At 47.0% G+C, this 16,515-nt stretch overlaps 3 protein-coding genes across 3 annotated transcripts; 1 reads left to right on the forward strand and 2 right to left on the reverse strand.

The window, feature by feature from the left end:
- Positions 1–293: 293 nt before the first annotated feature.
- RhiXN_02365 (nitrate reductase) lies at positions 294–6,276 on the reverse strand (the record flags this gene model as incomplete). Its single annotated transcript, XM_043322184.1, has 27 exons — positions 294–859; positions 910–1,169; positions 1,223–1,341; positions 1,410–2,031; positions 2,087–2,431; positions 2,478–2,595; positions 2,686–2,736; positions 2,785–2,894; positions 2,944–3,061; positions 3,116–3,214; positions 3,356–3,526; positions 3,570–3,663; positions 3,722–3,849; positions 3,902–3,971; positions 4,149–4,251; positions 4,301–4,306; positions 4,356–4,373; positions 4,432–4,548; positions 4,601–4,687; positions 4,742–4,927; positions 4,980–4,991; positions 5,047–5,080; positions 5,129–5,180; positions 5,230–5,307; positions 5,360–5,595; positions 5,654–5,909; positions 5,962–6,276. 27 exons carry the CDS (start codon positions 6,274–6,276, stop codon positions 294–296), a joined length of 4,371 nt encoding a protein of 1,456 aa, XP_043188007.1.
- Positions 6,277–8,584: 2,308 nt separating this feature from the next.
- On the reverse strand, positions 8,585–10,567 carry RhiXN_02366 (major facilitator superfamily transporter; the record flags this gene model as incomplete). The annotated part of the gene is made up of 9 exons (XM_043322185.1): positions 8,585–8,760; positions 8,814–8,906; positions 8,977–9,172; positions 9,234–9,327; positions 9,376–9,484; positions 9,537–10,068; positions 10,117–10,202; positions 10,261–10,337; positions 10,392–10,567. The coding sequence occupies 9 exons, from the start codon at positions 10,565–10,567 to the stop codon at positions 8,585–8,587; spliced, it is 1,539 nt and encodes a 512-aa protein (XP_043188008.1).
- A 659-nt stretch (positions 10,568–11,226) lies between these two features.
- On the forward strand, positions 11,227–16,424 carry RhiXN_02367 (nitrite reductase (NAD(P)H) large subunit; the record flags this gene model as incomplete). Its single annotated transcript, XM_043322186.1, has 34 exons — positions 11,227–11,308; positions 11,360–11,448; positions 11,505–11,524; positions 11,582–11,735; positions 11,785–11,865; positions 11,916–12,049; positions 12,098–12,257; positions 12,319–12,415; positions 12,469–12,639; positions 12,688–12,803; positions 12,855–13,054; positions 13,105–13,203; positions 13,256–13,293; positions 13,349–13,407; positions 13,468–13,572; positions 13,628–13,715; positions 13,768–13,808; positions 13,855–13,943; positions 13,999–14,230; positions 14,286–14,331; positions 14,395–14,422; positions 14,472–14,523; positions 14,577–14,648; positions 14,704–14,853; positions 14,906–14,921; positions 14,982–15,002; positions 15,060–15,198; positions 15,256–15,292; positions 15,340–15,492; positions 15,552–15,733; positions 15,792–15,870; positions 15,926–15,976; positions 16,032–16,059; positions 16,114–16,424. The coding sequence occupies 34 exons, from the start codon at positions 11,227–11,229 to the stop codon at positions 16,422–16,424; spliced, it is 3,420 nt and encodes a 1,139-aa protein (XP_043188009.1).
- Positions 16,425–16,515: the final 91 nt, after the last annotated feature.

Genomic DNA, 16,515 nt, shown 5'->3' on the forward strand with positions numbered 1-16,515 from the left:
CCATTATAGAATCGACACTACTACGCATATTGCTATCTTGTTCGCGACTAACAATGGAATCCGTCTGCTCAGTATGCTCACTCAAGTCTGGAGACAAAATCGAATCCCCCTCCGACCGCATCACCAGATTACTGGCCTCTTGGATTACCTCGAATGATAGAACTCCGGCGTTTCCATTCGTGTCCGCGCCCTCGCCTTGCTCAACCGAATTTCGCCAACTCTAGTCAGCACGAGACATCCTTGCGATAAATCATCAGTCGGAAGGAGCATGATATCGGACTCTTCTCGATGAGTCAAGTCGCTACGAACAGTTCCGTCGAGGGTAGAACGGGAGTATTGAGCATTGGAGTGTTGAGCGACACGTCTTCTGGAAAACACGACAGGCTCCCACGTAGCATAGCTGGGAACGAATCCAAAGCACGCAACGACCGGTCTGCGCGCCCATACTCAACCCTGAGCGAGTTGCTCGAATTTCCTGTGTCAAGCGCCCCGTATACGATCTCTCCTTTGGATACGATCATGGTGTCCGGGCCCGTGATGAATGGCGAAGTCGCAACATTGTCAAATTCAACAATCTGCGAATGCAAGGTGATTGGACTCCCAATAACAACGCACTCTGGAATCCCTGGTCCATCGTTAGGGGAATCCTGTCCACTTTGAACTCCAGGAGACACGCCTGATTCCGACGCCGTCACGTATACCGTAGCGAGCGTTTCTTGAGAGTGACCAATTTTAACCATTCGTTCAGAGGATACCTCGCCGTACCTTGGTTCTGGGTTGGATTGCCCTTTGACAGGCGAAAAGAACGAGTCAAAAGTAATACCTAGGGCTCCGTTTACTGGCTTTGTATGCATATCTTCTGGCGGATTAACAGCGCCACGCCGAGCTGATTAGTCCGTTCGACATAACTTTCCGCCCGGCTTGGTATGGCTGGAATCTGAGGAGTAACCTGTGCGCTCGATCCAAGCTGTGTCGAGTTGTCGTTCATGAATCCTAGATTTCCAGTATGGTCATAGCGGTTCGGAGAAATACCCGAATCATCGACAGCAACGCCGGGTCCGGATTCGTTTCCCAAATGATCAGGGGGAATAACTCGCTTACACTCATTGTTCTGTTCCCTCGAATACGGAGGGCCTTGTTTGGAGTAGGTGAAATTGGTCGTTCCCGTTCTATCCCCACCACCGAGTCTGCCTTTTGCCCAGGAGAATGGAAGGGATCCAACCGAAGAGCACTGGACCACGAGTTCATATAAATAGGGGATTTTTCGATGCCTAGTGAATCCTTTTCCTTCTTGGGACTTTCCTCGATGTGAAACTCGGCGAAAACTGACTCAGACCAAGTCTAGGAGAAAATGCCTTTCGGGCTGTTATCGAAGAAGAATCCAAGCTGAATCTGCTAGTACTATTCACAAGTCCAATTTTAGGAGATCCATGGATAGTGCGAGTTTGGATTGTCTGTAATAACGTCGTCGCGCGTTTTCGCGCACTATGAGGGCTGGATCCTTTTGTATCGTTTTGTCCAGGAGAGAGCTGAAACCCAGATTTGGAAGGACTTTGAATTTCGTGGTCGGCCGTTCGAACCCGTCGGCGGGTTAATGTAATGCTCGTATTTCGGTTGGAAGTTGAGGGAATTGAGGGACTATTTGACCGGTGGGGTCGGATAGTACTTTGGTGGTGAGAGTTCGTATCACTATAACGATGATCTTGTTTGAAATACTCCCTCATAGATATCATCCATCCTATGCCACCAATAATTAATAGCGCGAGCAGGACGCATGCGGTAATCAGTGCCCCTAACACTGGACCTCTTGGACTCGAAGCCTGTTGGTCTGTTGGAACCAAGGAAACGGTGGGGGCGCTATTTGGTTCTGTAATCTCACTCGCTTCTCGGATGATGAGTCCCAGGACAGCGCGAAGTCGGTAAGAGCGGTCGGTTCCAATGTAGACATATATGTCTAAATACGCTGGACTACCTGAGGGTATAGGTAGCGGTTGCGCAATAGGGGGTGTTCCTCGCAAGATATGTTTTGTCCTGATGTTAACTATGTGAACCCTCGGGATCACAGATTTACAGTTAATCTACTCACTGGTCGAATCCCATCCAGTTAAACATGGCCAAATCTGGTTCCACTTCGTAGGTAAGTTTTGAAAGTGGGTGGCCCTTAACGAGCATGTTTTCCTCTAACGCCCGCCCAAGCTCATAATCTGCGGTGCGACCATAGATAAGCTCAAAGACCGGAAGATTCGTGCGCAATCTGGCGGTTCGAGTGGTTATAGACGAGGTTTCTTGGCCGAATATGGTCGCATTTTCAAGAAATCGTTCACTTCTTTTCAGGTTTTGTCGCTCAAGTTGTGTGTCATGGTTCGTCAAGGCAAGGGCGATGGAGTAAAAACAAATCCCGACCAGCAGGCGCCTGGCCATCTCGGTGCGACTTGTGGTTGTTAGTGGAAACTCTAGAGGACAGGGGTCAGTCTTACCTTGGCATATATATGATAGGGGCAAGATGATTGTACCAGTCTTCCAGATTTGGAAATAGATTAAATTCATTCAGCTTGTACTTTTCCGAAACATTCGCGCTTTGATTTTGTTGGCGATCTTGTGTATCAATGGTGAATTTTATTATATATACGTATATAAGCCGCGAAATATATCAAAACACAACAAGAGTTTTGGAAGTGTCCCAACCCAACCGCTCGAGACCGGGCTTAACCGTTTGTTTGATCAGATTATCCGGCCCTAGATCGCCGATTAGAATAGACAGAAGCAAGCATCAAACCCACGTACCGCAGATCAAGATCAAGGTGTCCGGAGTATCTGGAGAAGGCAGGTGGGCTTTCATCATCTCATCGTTGATTCTGCCGGTGCTGAATGTCCACCCCTCGCTCGGTGATTTACTGAGGTGAAGTGGGCTTCATCCGACCCTTTCGCTCGGCAAAGGTTAACAGTTCATCACGGCACAGAATGTCTTGCTCGGTGCGGTTGCTATCCAATAGCCACAACGTAGTTTCATGGTCAGTGCCGTCCTCAGCACTCCTGAGAACTTGTAAAATTGGCGTAATGCCTGAGATTCACGAGGTTATATTGTTTTCGAGCAGCTTTGGTCAACTAGACTCACCACTTCCAGCACATATCAATCCAATATTCCTTACGCGGCGCTCGATTCCCTTCCATAAAGCGGTGCCATTGCCGTTCCATATGAAGGAGCCAAGTGGTCCTTTGAGTTCGTGTCGTCAACTATGAGTTGGTGGAAACCAATGCTCATCTTGCCTCCCTGGGGATACTCATCGGTCGGGAGGTACATCCTTGGTGTCTAGTCAGTAAGAGCATTAAAAGTTGTGGAAGAGAAAGCACTCACTTGACCAATAGATCAATGTGACCAACTTCCTGTTCTCGAGAGACTGGTGTGTAAGCTCGTTGCACACCTCTCCTGTATCTTTCCTTTTCAGTCTAACAAACACGTGTTGACCAACAGGTAGTCCAAGACGCTGTTCGGGTGTTTGTAGGGCGAAGCGAAAGATCGAAGTGTCTGGAGAAATGGGGTGATAGTTTGAAGTTTAATTGGTTTCCACTTAGTCTTGTGAAGGAAGTGAGACGATTCCTCATCATCACTGGAATCGTCGCTTGAAGGCTACCCTCGCCTTTGACTAGAGTGCCAATATGGAACTATAGAAATCACATCAGAACTGATTATTAGATGCATGTAAATGCCAATTCTACACACCGCAGCCATCTTCTTCTTTGCGTCAGGACTATGAATGGCAAAGAAGTCCTCGGACGCGTCTTGTCCCGCAGTGAGTATAATCGAATCCGCTCCGGGGTGATCGGCGAGGTAGCCAGTACCATCGTATACTGGAACGAAATTAATTAGATTTTGGAAGTTTCTGAAAATACTGCAACAAACCTTCTCCATCGACCACAAACCACGGTTGCTCCTTGGGCTGGGCTTTTAGTTCTTCAATTGTAATCACTCGCTTGATACCAGGGTTTTTCATTGATTATTTCAACCGGTTGGGGGGCGTAGTTGGCTCGTTCAAGGAGGTTTGGAGTGTCCCGAATATAGGGGTTGTGACACTTTGGCCCGCTTCTTTCATACGCTTATACGAAAATATCAGAGCCCATTCCGAAGTTTCAACCTCCTGGGAACTAACCTGCATCCAGCCACCGGAGGCGGTTCCTGCGAGAGTTGGGTGTTCAAACTGGAGAACAGTTCGGCCCTCAACTTCGACTCGATGTACGGCAATTCGGAACCACCTAAAATATCCATAAGCGGACTACAAATACTCAGATGAAATAAAGCTACCAATTACTAATGAATGGTTAGTATTTACTCTTCACTCTTCCAAAAAAGGGCTTACTTCATCATACCAGTCGGACTAAAATCACGAAGAGGATTTAGTGCATACATCAAGGGGCGTTGGGTAAATCACATACTTCCAATACATGTCCCGCTGCTGGAGAGCAAGACTCTCGTCCATTGCTCGACACATGATAGAGTGGCTCCTAGAGAGTTCCGACAACGATATTGGGAATGTCCAGAAACACCAGCAGCTGTTTATAGTACATGTGAGTGCTGATTCTCCATGGTCTACGGAGTACTCACAAGCAGGTGTCCCTTTCTGTGAGGTCCAATGTCCCGTATGACTCATCATTATAACACACTGTTCGGTATAGATCCTCGGGATATGTTCTAAAAATACACTGCGTGAGTGCTTTTTGATTTCACCAACAGAGACAGCCTTACATTTCAGCCAGAGTCCACGTGGTTCCTTCATCGAGGGAAATCTCGACTCGGGTGATCCTCCGACCTCCGCCTGCGTATGCATAGCCGCGAATAGGGTAAAATAGATCTTTCGCATCTTCCGGCTGAGGTATCTCGACCCTCTCTTCATGATCAGGTTTTGCAATAGCGCTATTGACATTCAAATCACTGAGTGTGGGGGTAAGTTCAATGAATCTAAGAAAGAGCTACTATATCCTACTTGATGAGGTATCTGGTAAAAGATTATATCAGAATGATGGTTTGGCGGATGCTATGGTATGACTCACTTGGGATCATACCACCACTTCTTCTCGTCGCGAGCTTCAAATACGGATTAGCGATTTAATTGGTAAATTATGACAGTTGTACCTTGTTCAGGTGAAAGCTGTGTTGGAAGCACTTTGTTGTCGAAGAAATGTAGCTGGGGAGATAGTCAGTTTCCTGTCTGAAATCTGCGTATATGCACTCACGTAATGTTGACTTTCTTCTTCGCTGACTTCGATACGATTCAACCATTTTACAGACCTCCCACCAATCTGACCAGGTACCTGGAAGCTAATGTATTAGCAAATGTTTATAAAAGAGATAAAAGTCACTCACAACTACTCGCAAGGGAAACCCATGGTCAGGGGTCAATGACAGGCCGTTCATTGCCCAGGCAAGGAGCATTCCCTTCTCCTTGCTTGCCGCCCATGAGAGTCGTTGGGAGGTCCCGTATGGACCGTTTGGTAGGGAGTCAGTTCCTTCAAAGACAACATGTTTCGCGGCGGGTCGTATGGGTTGGACGTATTCAAGGACATCAGCGAGGTATACCCCGGTGAACAGTGCAGTTGAAACTAAAACATTTTCCGTCAATGAAGCCCCATTCGAGGGACGAAGAGGATATTATTTTACCTCCGGCAGCTCCCCAACTGAAGCCCAGTCCCTTGAGAACCATGTTTTGTTCTTTGCGGCGGTTGCCTGCACAGACCAATGTGACAGGCAGTGTTACTACAGGGAACTTGCGCTTGAGATCGTCCAGCGTAAGCGCACATTCGTTTTTGACTAGCCCATGGACCCGTAAGGACCAGTTCCGAGCAAGCTCTTCATCAACTCTAGGAACTGCGCCGTGGTTGCGCACATAGAAGAGCTCAGTTGGAGTGAGAAATCCCTGAATGTATAATGAGGCTGAGAGCGATAGCCCAAACACAAGTCGTACTCACTGCCGCGAAGAGATCTGAGAGCTTGGCCTCGCAGTTAAAGGGGTGCTTTCCGGTCAATCTGATCAATCTACCATCGCGCACAACCCAGTTATCAGGTGTTTGCACATCTTGAGAACTGACTTGAGAGGGCGGGGTGGACTCGGGAAGAGCGGGGAAATGACTCGGTAATCGGTTGGTGTGGCTAAGCTTGTGATCGATGATGACGGTGGATGGAGAGGATGGAGCAGTGCTCTCAGGTGAGTAGTCGGGTGAGGAGTTTGAAGACGAGTCTGTCGTCTCAAAAGACTGGACGCTGGCAAGGAGCGGGCTGGGCATATCGATAGATGGCAGGTGGTTAGTGAGCTAAAGGAGTGGCTGGAGGGGTAATAAATTATATAGAATATAGAATATAGAATAACCAATCGAACGACAATGAATAGCCAATCGAGCTCCGCTTGCGGATGAGGTTGACACCACGAGTTGTGACAGCTATGGATCATTCCGGACTAGACCACGAAGCTTGGCTTGGTCGCGCTTATTCGGAGATTGAAGGCGCATCTTGTACTCCCACCTATCTGAAAAAGATTGCTCCTGGAGCTGTTATCGCCCCCGCAAAGTCTTTCAGTCGGTCAGGGACTAGGAGAGATACGAGAAACCACTCATTATTATTTGAAAACATTACGAGAAGCAGAAAAAGCTGGTTAAGCCACGTGACCGATTTCCCCTAACGCATCTCTGTTTCTGGGTTCTGTTGATATAGTTCATAATTTATAGAATACGATCATCTGCAAAGGTCAATTTTAAAGTCTTTAACAATAGGATAAAACTGTTCATAGATTAGCATCCGGCACATGTGTTGTATAGAAACTAAGTTCTTGTAATCGTAAGACCAAGTTTACTATAAATAAAACTACCCATCACCATTGAGATGAAAGCCATAATAAATAGTTGCATAAGAGTTATGAGGTAATTTAAATTGACGCTCTTCATGCGCATTTAGCCTGCCGTTTATCAACGGCATACATCTCTCGCGTTGACCGAATCGCCCGCGATCATGACCCGTCGTAGCACGGATGAGCCGGGGAAGGACATGTGCGCTGAATCGACATGGCAACATCACTGAGGTCGAGAATGAAATGGAGTTTGAGCGAATATGCGCGTGAAATACAGGATTTTTTTTCAAGTGGAGATATGTCTGGAAGGTTGATTGATGGCTGTCATGTTGTAGAGAAGTGATGAATATGCCACGGCTATAGCACCAGCGTGCGAGAATATACTTGTGCGAGACATTATGCCACCAAGTCAGCGTATATCAAGACCCAGATGGAGGAATTGAGTGTTTCAATGTTTGGAATCTTAACCGATCCCTATCTATTCAACGCTACGGACTAGTTATACTGACGTGAGAATTGTGTGGCCTGGAGAAATGGCGAAATAATGAGCAAAACGCTCTCTTAGAAATAATTCGATTCTCATTAAGTACGTATCTCACTGTTAGCAGCGAGGTTCTTGAAGAGACTGAAGTAACACGTATCGCACTTATGGCGCATTGTGAATGTACTATTGTAGCTATACTACCCAAAATACCAGAATAATCTTGAGAATATTTAAGAAGATGTAAAGCTTAAGGGTAGTATCAGAAAATAACAAAGACCAGAGAGATATGCTAGTATATCTGTTAGAGCCCTCAATTACTGCCGTCCTTAGAGAGAGTTAAGAGATCACCGCGAACCCCGGACTGATGGGCCAGTTTCCTGATAGAGGAAGAACGTATACATCTGCGTCAAAGCCGTCTCAACTGTCTGCTTAAACGTTTCAATGATATTGTTCTCCCCGGCGCTGTCAATACCGGCTGTGTATGCCAATCAAGTTGGATCGATCAGAGAGTGAGGTGAATCATGAAGCTCCGGAGCGGTCGGGCGGGTTTGAACACGGACATGGCTATGGGCCATGGAACGGCCGGACAAAGACAGGCAGTTCATGAAAAACTACATGCGTACCTAAAATTATCAAACAGGTACAGTTTTGTACCAGCTCAATAACATGTCACACATACTTCAGTCGTGGGTCACGGCCCATGGCCATAGTCTCTGGAAATTCAAAGAGAAACTGAAGTCCATGACAGCTCGCTACTTCCTCATTCTTCGACGGATTCGGAGAGAGAATGTCTTTGTTGGCGTACTTTATGAAATATAGTGTATTACTTCTAGCCAGAGACTACAGTGCACATAGTAGTTGGATCGACTTCTGCCGTTTGAATTTGAAAGTACTATTTATAGGCGCATTTCAGCAGGCCAGGCGGGCTGTGTAAAGTTCCTCAAGCTGAGTAGCCAATGGATGTTCCGAACCCAACCTAGTATTGCGCATACCCTTAAAAGGGGCACATAATGCAACCACGTAGCGGATTCGCGAATCAGAATTTGGTCAAAAGAAAAAGGTCAAGGACCAGCCAGGCCTTACTTAGCCGCCCTTGGGATTGTATCATGGATCCTAATTGCAATACAATTCGAGCTGAATTCAAATCTTGCTATAAATATATCTGGGATCCACCGTAACGCTAAGGAGTGTAACGCCATCAAATTGTTATTATGATGACACAATAATTTTTAATCATGCTGGTCATACACTATATCAAACTGACTGTTCATTTTGCTGGGACTCGAATCCAGACCAAGGATGCATTGAGGGTCATGACAATCACACCACAAATCCAAAAGGCCTTGCCGAGCGGGGCAGGTTGGAATCGGAACACGAGTGCAAAGATGATTCCTCCGAGATTACCCATGCTGCCGACGATCCCACTCATGAGACCATTGGAATCTAAAGGTGCATAGTTATAATTTCATCAAATAACACGAGTTCAATCGGCTTACATGGATTACAGTGGGGGACGAGAGCAAAGTTTGCCCCGCAGCCTGCCTCGTTGAAGATCGCCATGACGACAAAGATCCCAATAATAGTTGCGACTGATAAAAGGCATTATTAGCACTGCGCAGCGGAGGTTTACAGACTACCCTTCTAGGACGCAAGACTCACGTTGGGGAGTACTTCCGCTTTTGTGGTGTGTCTCAATGTATAGGCCGAGAGCGATGGCCAAGGCTCCTTCAATGAATCCGCACAATAGCATGAACCATTTCTTCCCCGGAACGCCCCAACGACGATAGACTGCGTCACCGATCAGACCACCAAGCGGACGAGTCCATATATTGAGAAGGCCGTAGATGGCCGTGATCTGGTGGATCATGCCGACGGAGTGAGTTTCCGCAGAGAGGTGAAGAAATGAATACACATACGTATCCTGCCTCGAGTTGCCCAAATGTGGGTGATTGATAGAGACCGTAGAGGACATTGACCAAGTTGGCGTCAACGGCCAACTCAAACCCAAAGCTAAAAATAGGATCAGTAAAGTTTCCGCAAAGAAGCAAGATGGCTTACGTAGTCACATAAGCAATAGCCGGAAGCCAGGTAAGTGGGTTTGATACAATGGCCATAGCGGTTTTAAGAGTAAGTGGCTCATTGACGGCCACATCGAGCTCGGATTGAACTAAAAATAAGATAAGAAGTGTATACCCACCCATTATAGTTGGATAACATACTATTATTAGGAGCATCAGAAACTTCTTTGACCTGAACACTGACGCCTTGACTCTTCTCCTTATCGAAGTCCTTTTCGTTAACTTCCTTTTCTTGTACCATAATGGGACCATGTCCCGGTACTGCGGTATGCGCAGAAAGTTTGTGTCGATCTTCCCATTTTCCGGCAGGATGATCCCACCCAAAGATCATTGTAAGTGCGGCGACGGACAGCAGCACGGGCACTGGAACGGCCACAAACGCAACTCTCCATGCAATATGGTCGCTTAAACCAGAGTGAATGAGTTGCTGGAAAAGTGAGACCATGATGATAAAGGTGATACCACCGCCCATGTTACCCCATCCACCCACAAGAGCATTGGCAGTGCCGACAACGTTTTTGTCGAAAAATGCTGTCGTCCAGGCTTGGCACGGGACAAATGTGCCCCCTAGAATGCCTATGAAGAAACGAATAGCATATAGGTGAGAAGCCTTAGTCGCAGTTCCAGCGAGTCCAGATGGAATGGCTCCGAGAACAAGGAGGCTTGCCATGACCTGATCAATAGTGAGCGATCGTAGAAATCTTATTGAAGTAGGAACTACCTTGCGAGGACCATAACGGTCGACAAGAGGTCCAACGACTATACGAACCAAGAGAGTAGCTAGTAACGCAATAATGTTTGAGTTTGCTACAGGATAGATGTGTTTCAGACATCGAGAGCGAACTTTGTTAAGAAGTATACGGACCAACTTGGGCATTGGTGAGCTTCAAGTCAGACTTTATAGCCTCCGGGATCAAGGGAGGGAATGCAAACCACGAAAGACTAATAAATAAAATGTGAATGGTGATCCCTGGGTGTCCATTGTCCGCAACTCACAAGGCAACCAGAAAGCCGAGCCAAGACAGATGAAAACTAACGCTATACCGATTGTTCAAGTTGAAAATGGGAATAGTGTAGCTCTTGAGGTTTAGCGGATTGACTACGGGTGCTTTCCATAGCGAAGACCACCTGAAAGGCGGAGGTCCGTCGGAAAGAGCATCATGGGAATGCATAATGCGACCGTGGAGAGCGGAAAACGTAAGTTGCAGGTGAATGAAGCACCAAAGAGACGCGGAAACTGCAGACCCGCAAGATATAGTTCTTGAAGACCAGATACTGAGTATGAGCCAAGGCACAATCGAGTTAACGTGTCGATCGGAACGACAAGGTGCGCCGGGGATTCAGGAACTTTGCGCAGAAAAAAGTCCAGAACGATGAATAATAGCCCTGGTTATCATTTTCGGCCGAGTAAAGAACTCCATATTGAGAAGTTAATAACGAATAAAGCTTGAGATAACGGGGCGCGTTTGTATCAACGAACCAGCATATCTCCAAAGGTACAGAGATAAGAGCTGAGAAGCGCCACCGGAATCGTTTGCATCCGAAGCTGAGCGGCGCTTAATAGCTTCTGGCCGGGGTTCGAGGTGCTTTTTTGATTCCCCACAACAGTTGCTACCAGTCGCATGCGCGATCGTTTGATGCTCCCCCCTTCGCTCGCCTGCAATAGATTCGGGATATTTCCGCATGGCGAAAAACGTCCACCTATCAGGATGCTCGGGTTCGATATCCGATTCTATCAGGACACCAGGCCCTTGGTGTTGCTCAAGCGCCTAGTAATAGCTGAGCATCTCCATGAATCTTTGCTCCGGACCCCGTTCGAACTACCTCCAGCATGGCTCCAGTAGCTGTCTCTGAGCCCTCTATGGCTGATCGAAAAACCATATTGGTCGTCGGCCTTGGGATGGTCGGCATCGGTAAGATCTTCGTGCACGACCTGGTAGTCTTGACTTATATATGCTTACTAGCCTTTATCGAGAAGATACTGGCCCTAGATGATGAAAACCGTTATCGCATTGTGACTTGTGGAGAAGAGACGCATCTCGCCTACAATCGCGTACGTAACCAAAGGCTGGATACCGAGATGTATCATTAACCTCCACTTCTAACTAGGTCGCACTCACTGAGTATTTGTGAGCTTTTGGCAGCTGAACAACCTGTTTTCGAAGTCTGACAACGACCAAATTTAGCCAACACCGCTCCGTTGAGGAACTCTACCTCAACTCGCCGGCCTGGTATGCGGAGCAAGATCCTGAACGATTCACTTTCCACGTCGGAGAGCAAGTCACCAAACTAGACCATCAAGCACAATGCGCGACTACAAGCAAGCATCGCATTATTCCTGTAAGCCCATATGTACGACCTAGTGATGAGTGCACTCACCCTTTCGCAGTACGATGTATGTGTTCTTGCAACTGGTTCCGAAGCCAGCGTGCCCCCATACATAACACCGGAAACCAGCCCTAAGACACGAGTGCGTAGCATGCGGACTGGAGGCTCCATTACATTAACTTTGTTTCCCAGGGTATATTTGTGTATAGATCTATCGCCGATCTCGATGCCATGCTCGCCTACTCTGATAGGCCTAATGTAAAGAAAGCAGTAGTTGTGGGGGGTGGCCTGCTAGGTCTTGAAGCGGCCAAGGCTCTTTATGACTTGTGAGTCGTCCCCCAGAGTTCTAATATATGAATTTACCCCCGCACTAGACCGGCCATTCCGGATGTAGCTATTATTAACCGCCAGGCTTATCCGTTATCTCGCCAATTAGACAGCGAGGCCGGGGAAATGGTACTGCGTAAGATAGAAGGGATGGGTGTCAAGGTGATAACTAAAGTCAACGTCGCAAACATCACTACCAAAAAGATTGTGGGTTGCTTCTCGCTTTTTACGAAGCTTTTTCATCAAAAATAACCGTGTTCATGATTAGCCAGAAACAGAAATCGAGAGCGACGGGAAGTCCGAGGTGATGACCGGATTCGATCTCGTCGATGGAACACACGTGGAATGTGATTTAGCCGTCTTTGGTAGGTCAGCTCATTGTAGCTGGTTCCGTTGGATTTATTCGGTATCTGAATAGCGATCGGGATCAAGTCCCGGGATGACCTTGCACGATCAGCGAATATCGAATGCCACTCACGTGGTGGGGTTATTGTGAATGATGATCTCAGTACTTCTGCACCGAATGTCTATGCCATCGGCGAGTGTACTAGTTGGAAGGGGAACACTTACGGGTTGATTGCGCCCGGAGGTAGGTACTCTTGAAAGGTCCATGAGCCATTGCTAACGTGCCTCTTAGTCGAGATGGCCGATATTCTGAGCTTCAATTTGACCCAAACACACAATGGAACACATAAACCACGCAAGATGAATGATCCAGACTTATCGACCAAACTCAAGTTGATGGGTGTCGACGTGAGTCAATGTCGAACCCGTATGATTTTAGGATGCGAAACGAGTTTGTAGGTCGCGTCGTTTGGTGACTTTTTTGCAGACAAGCGGATGCAAGAACGTATGAAGGCCGAAGAATCGGAGAGCAAAGCAAAAGAGATTTCACAAGAAGAGTCGAACGGAAAGCCTTCAGTGTGGGAATTAAACACCTCCAATGCACCTTCTCTCAAGGTTGAAAATGGAAATCGGGTTTCCTTGACCTCGAATGGTGCCAAGTGAGTCCATATATGCGAGATAGCGAGCAGATGGTTGAAAATGTGCCAAGGTCGTCGAATGGAAAGAGGATACATAGGCACCGGAATATGAGGGATGAGCCTATCAAGTGTTTGACCTACAAGGATCCATTTTCGAGCGTGTACAAAAAGTACGCGGGGATGCTATGTGTTGATAAGCAGGTTGCTAATAATGGGTTTTAGGTATATCTTCAGTGCCGACGGGAAATACTTGCTAGGAGGTACGTATAGGAAATTATAGAAACTTGGAAATAGGCGTTGACCCAAATCGTCAAGGTATGATGATTGGTGATACCAGCGACTATGTCAAACTTGTCGCGATCGTCAAGAAAAAGGTGTGCTGTATGTCCAAATAATAAAGTTAGCAACCTTTGACCATGTTTCGGCACTCTCAGAAAGCATTAGACGTCCCACCTTCGCAGTTTATCATTGGTGCCAGCAAGGGTGGTGACGAGGACGGCGCAGATCTAGACGACGACACACAGATTTGTAGTTGCCACGTGAGTATCCAGGAAATGGACTCTTTTTCGGAAGTGAATAAATTTCGATATCCAGAATGTCACCAAAGGGCAAGTTGTGGATGCAGTCAAGAATGGTGTCGACAATATCGGGGACATAAAGCTCAAAACTAAAGCTGGCACAGGTGCGTGAATCGCATTTGTTGTACATCTCGTACGCTGATGTAGCCTACCTAGGGTGCGGTGGTTGCATCCCCCTGGTGACAAACATATTTAAAGTGAGTGCCCTGTTGAAGCAGTTAGATGGTACTAACCGAATGTAAGGTCGAGATGAAGAAAGCAGGAAAAGAGACTAACAACAATCTCTGTGTTCACTTTCCGATGTCTCGAACTGATCTCTTTAACATTGTCAAGTACGACCACTTGCTCGATCTCTTCCGTAAACCATCTTTGACATACTTTTTTCAGAATCAAGCAACTGAGGACATTCAATGAGATCGCTGTAGTCGTCTCGCCGATTCCAAAGTGTGTGGGATGTGAGACCTGCAAACCTGCGATCGGGAGCATCTTGAGTTCACTTTACAATGAACATGTGATGGATCCCCCTCACCATCAATTGCAAGATACGAACGACAGATATCTGGCGAATATCCAGCGAAATGGCACGTTCTCCGTTATCCCTAGAGTAGCTGGAGGAGAGGTGAGTAGTTCTCAAGCTAAGGGTGGTGGAGCAGATGATCAAGGGATGGCCACAGATTACGCCGGACGGACTCATTGTAATTGGTCAAATTGCAAAGAAATGTGAGTAACCAAGTTTGGTAATATTGAGTGATAACACGTGCTGATCCCGAGATGTTCAAACAGACAACCTTTATACGAAGATTACCGGAGGGTAAGTTTGACCTTCTTAAGTTATTCAAGCCCGTACTAATTATAAACAGGCAAAGAATAGACATGTTTGGTGCACAGAAGCAGGATCTGCCCGATATCTGGGTGCGTATATTTCGCTGGTGTGCCTTCAGATATGAACCTACCCCGAATTGTAGGAGGAGCTGGTAAATGCCGGATTTGAGAGCGGGCACGCATACGGGAAATCGTTGCGGACAGTCAAATCATGCGTAAGTAGTATTTTTTACGAAGTCAGCAACTTCCTAAACGGCTATTGTTTCCTAGGTTGGAACTGCCTGGTGTCGCTATGGTGTAGGTGATAGTGTTGGCCTGGCAATTCAGCTCGAGGAGCGATACAAGGGCGTCAGATCGCCTCACAAGATCAAAGGTGGCGTTAGTGGCTGTATTCGCGAATGTGCGGAAGCACAGTCTAAGGTAGGGATTCTTGTATAACCTAGGCATTTTGTGACTAACGGTATAACAATAGGATTTTGGTTTGATTGGTGGGTTTTGCTGAACTATATGCGTAGCGCACATACTTATAGATTTTATCATATAAATAGCGACGGACAAGGGTTGGAATGGTACATTCAGATATCATACGTATCGGACAATTATATGGACTAATTGGGTGCACACAGTTTATCTCGCAGGCAACGGCGGGTCGAACCCCCGCCATGCAACCCTTTTTGCGACCGATGTTCCTCCCTCCAAGGTCGTACGCATCATTGACAGATTCTTGATGTTTTACATTCGCACAGCGGACAAATTGATGCGCACGTGGGTTTCAGCATATGATCAAGTCTCGCGCGTCAGACTGACGAAAACTTGAAACAGTGCCCGATGGATAGAGCAATTCGAAGGAGGGATTGAGGTAAGTGAGGCATTTGCCGTATGATCTACAGGCTAACAACCACCTAGAAACTGAAAAAAATCATCCTCGAAGATGAACTAGGCGTATGCGCCGACCTTGACCGTGAAATGGATGCACTCGTAGGGACGTACCAGTGTGAATGGACTACCGTTGTCAAGAACCCAGAGCGTCGAAAGCAATTCCGCCAATTTGTCAACTCGGTGTGTTTCAGTTATACGCCACATTGAATTAAGTTAGAGATCTAATTATTACTTCCCAGGATGAGCGGCAATCTCAAATCGAGCCCATCATTGAACGTGGTCAAACTCGACCAGCAGACTGGCCCAAGGAGTTCCCTCCTGTAAAATTCAACGAATCAGATATCCCCTCGCCCAAATCGCAGTGGAGTTGGCAGCCTCTGGCCAAGACGTCGGACATGCGTCCCACTCCTGCGGGTACAACGTACGTTTGCCAACAGGAATGAAGTTCTAGTGTGGTACTCATAGTTTACCAATTACAGATCCGCAGTGGCCAAGTATGGAGACACGCAGATTGCGATTTTTCATGTACCTGGTCGGGGCTATTTCGCTACTCAGCAGGTAGGCGTAACAAAACATCGTGCGAATAATCTCACTTGCTAATAGATACCGCCAGATGTGTCCTCATAAACGAGCGTTCGTTCTGGATCATGGCATAGTTGGAGACGTGAGTAATTGGCTAAACTAGAAGACCTGGTTTTACAATTAATAAATCAAATAAGGATGCGAACGGGAATCTCTACGTCTCATGTGAGTATTATCTAATTTGTGTAACGATAGTAGGTACCAACCGAGTATGATCAGGTCCTCTGCACAAGCGAAATTATGGGTTGAAAGGGGGCAACTGCAGCAGCGACCCTGAAATGAAGATCCTCACCTTTGACGCCAGGGAGGAAGATGGGGTTATCTCGGTTCTGCTCCCCGATTCTGACGCCCTCGACTCGGTCATTGGTACCAGCAAGTGGATGGTTCGTCAAGCTACCGCACAAGTTTACGGCAAAGGATCTGCGGGTATGATTGAAATCATTGGTCCGGATGGCCGAGTAGCACCCGAAATCGCCAAGGCAGCTTGTGCAGGAGGGTCAAGTTGCGGAGACAGTAAACTCGAGTGGTGATTTATATTTTCTGAGATTCCGACACAGGCTTGTGTTGTATTATAATCGCATTGCGGTCGTGTAATTGAACAATGTTATCCTACTTTCCACA

The sequence above is a fragment of the Rhizoctonia solani genome, chromosome 16, assembly GCF_016906535.1.
Source record: "Rhizoctonia solani chromosome 16, complete sequence".
Classification (NCBI taxonomy): domain Eukaryota; kingdom Fungi; phylum Basidiomycota; class Agaricomycetes; order Cantharellales; family Ceratobasidiaceae; genus Rhizoctonia; species Rhizoctonia solani.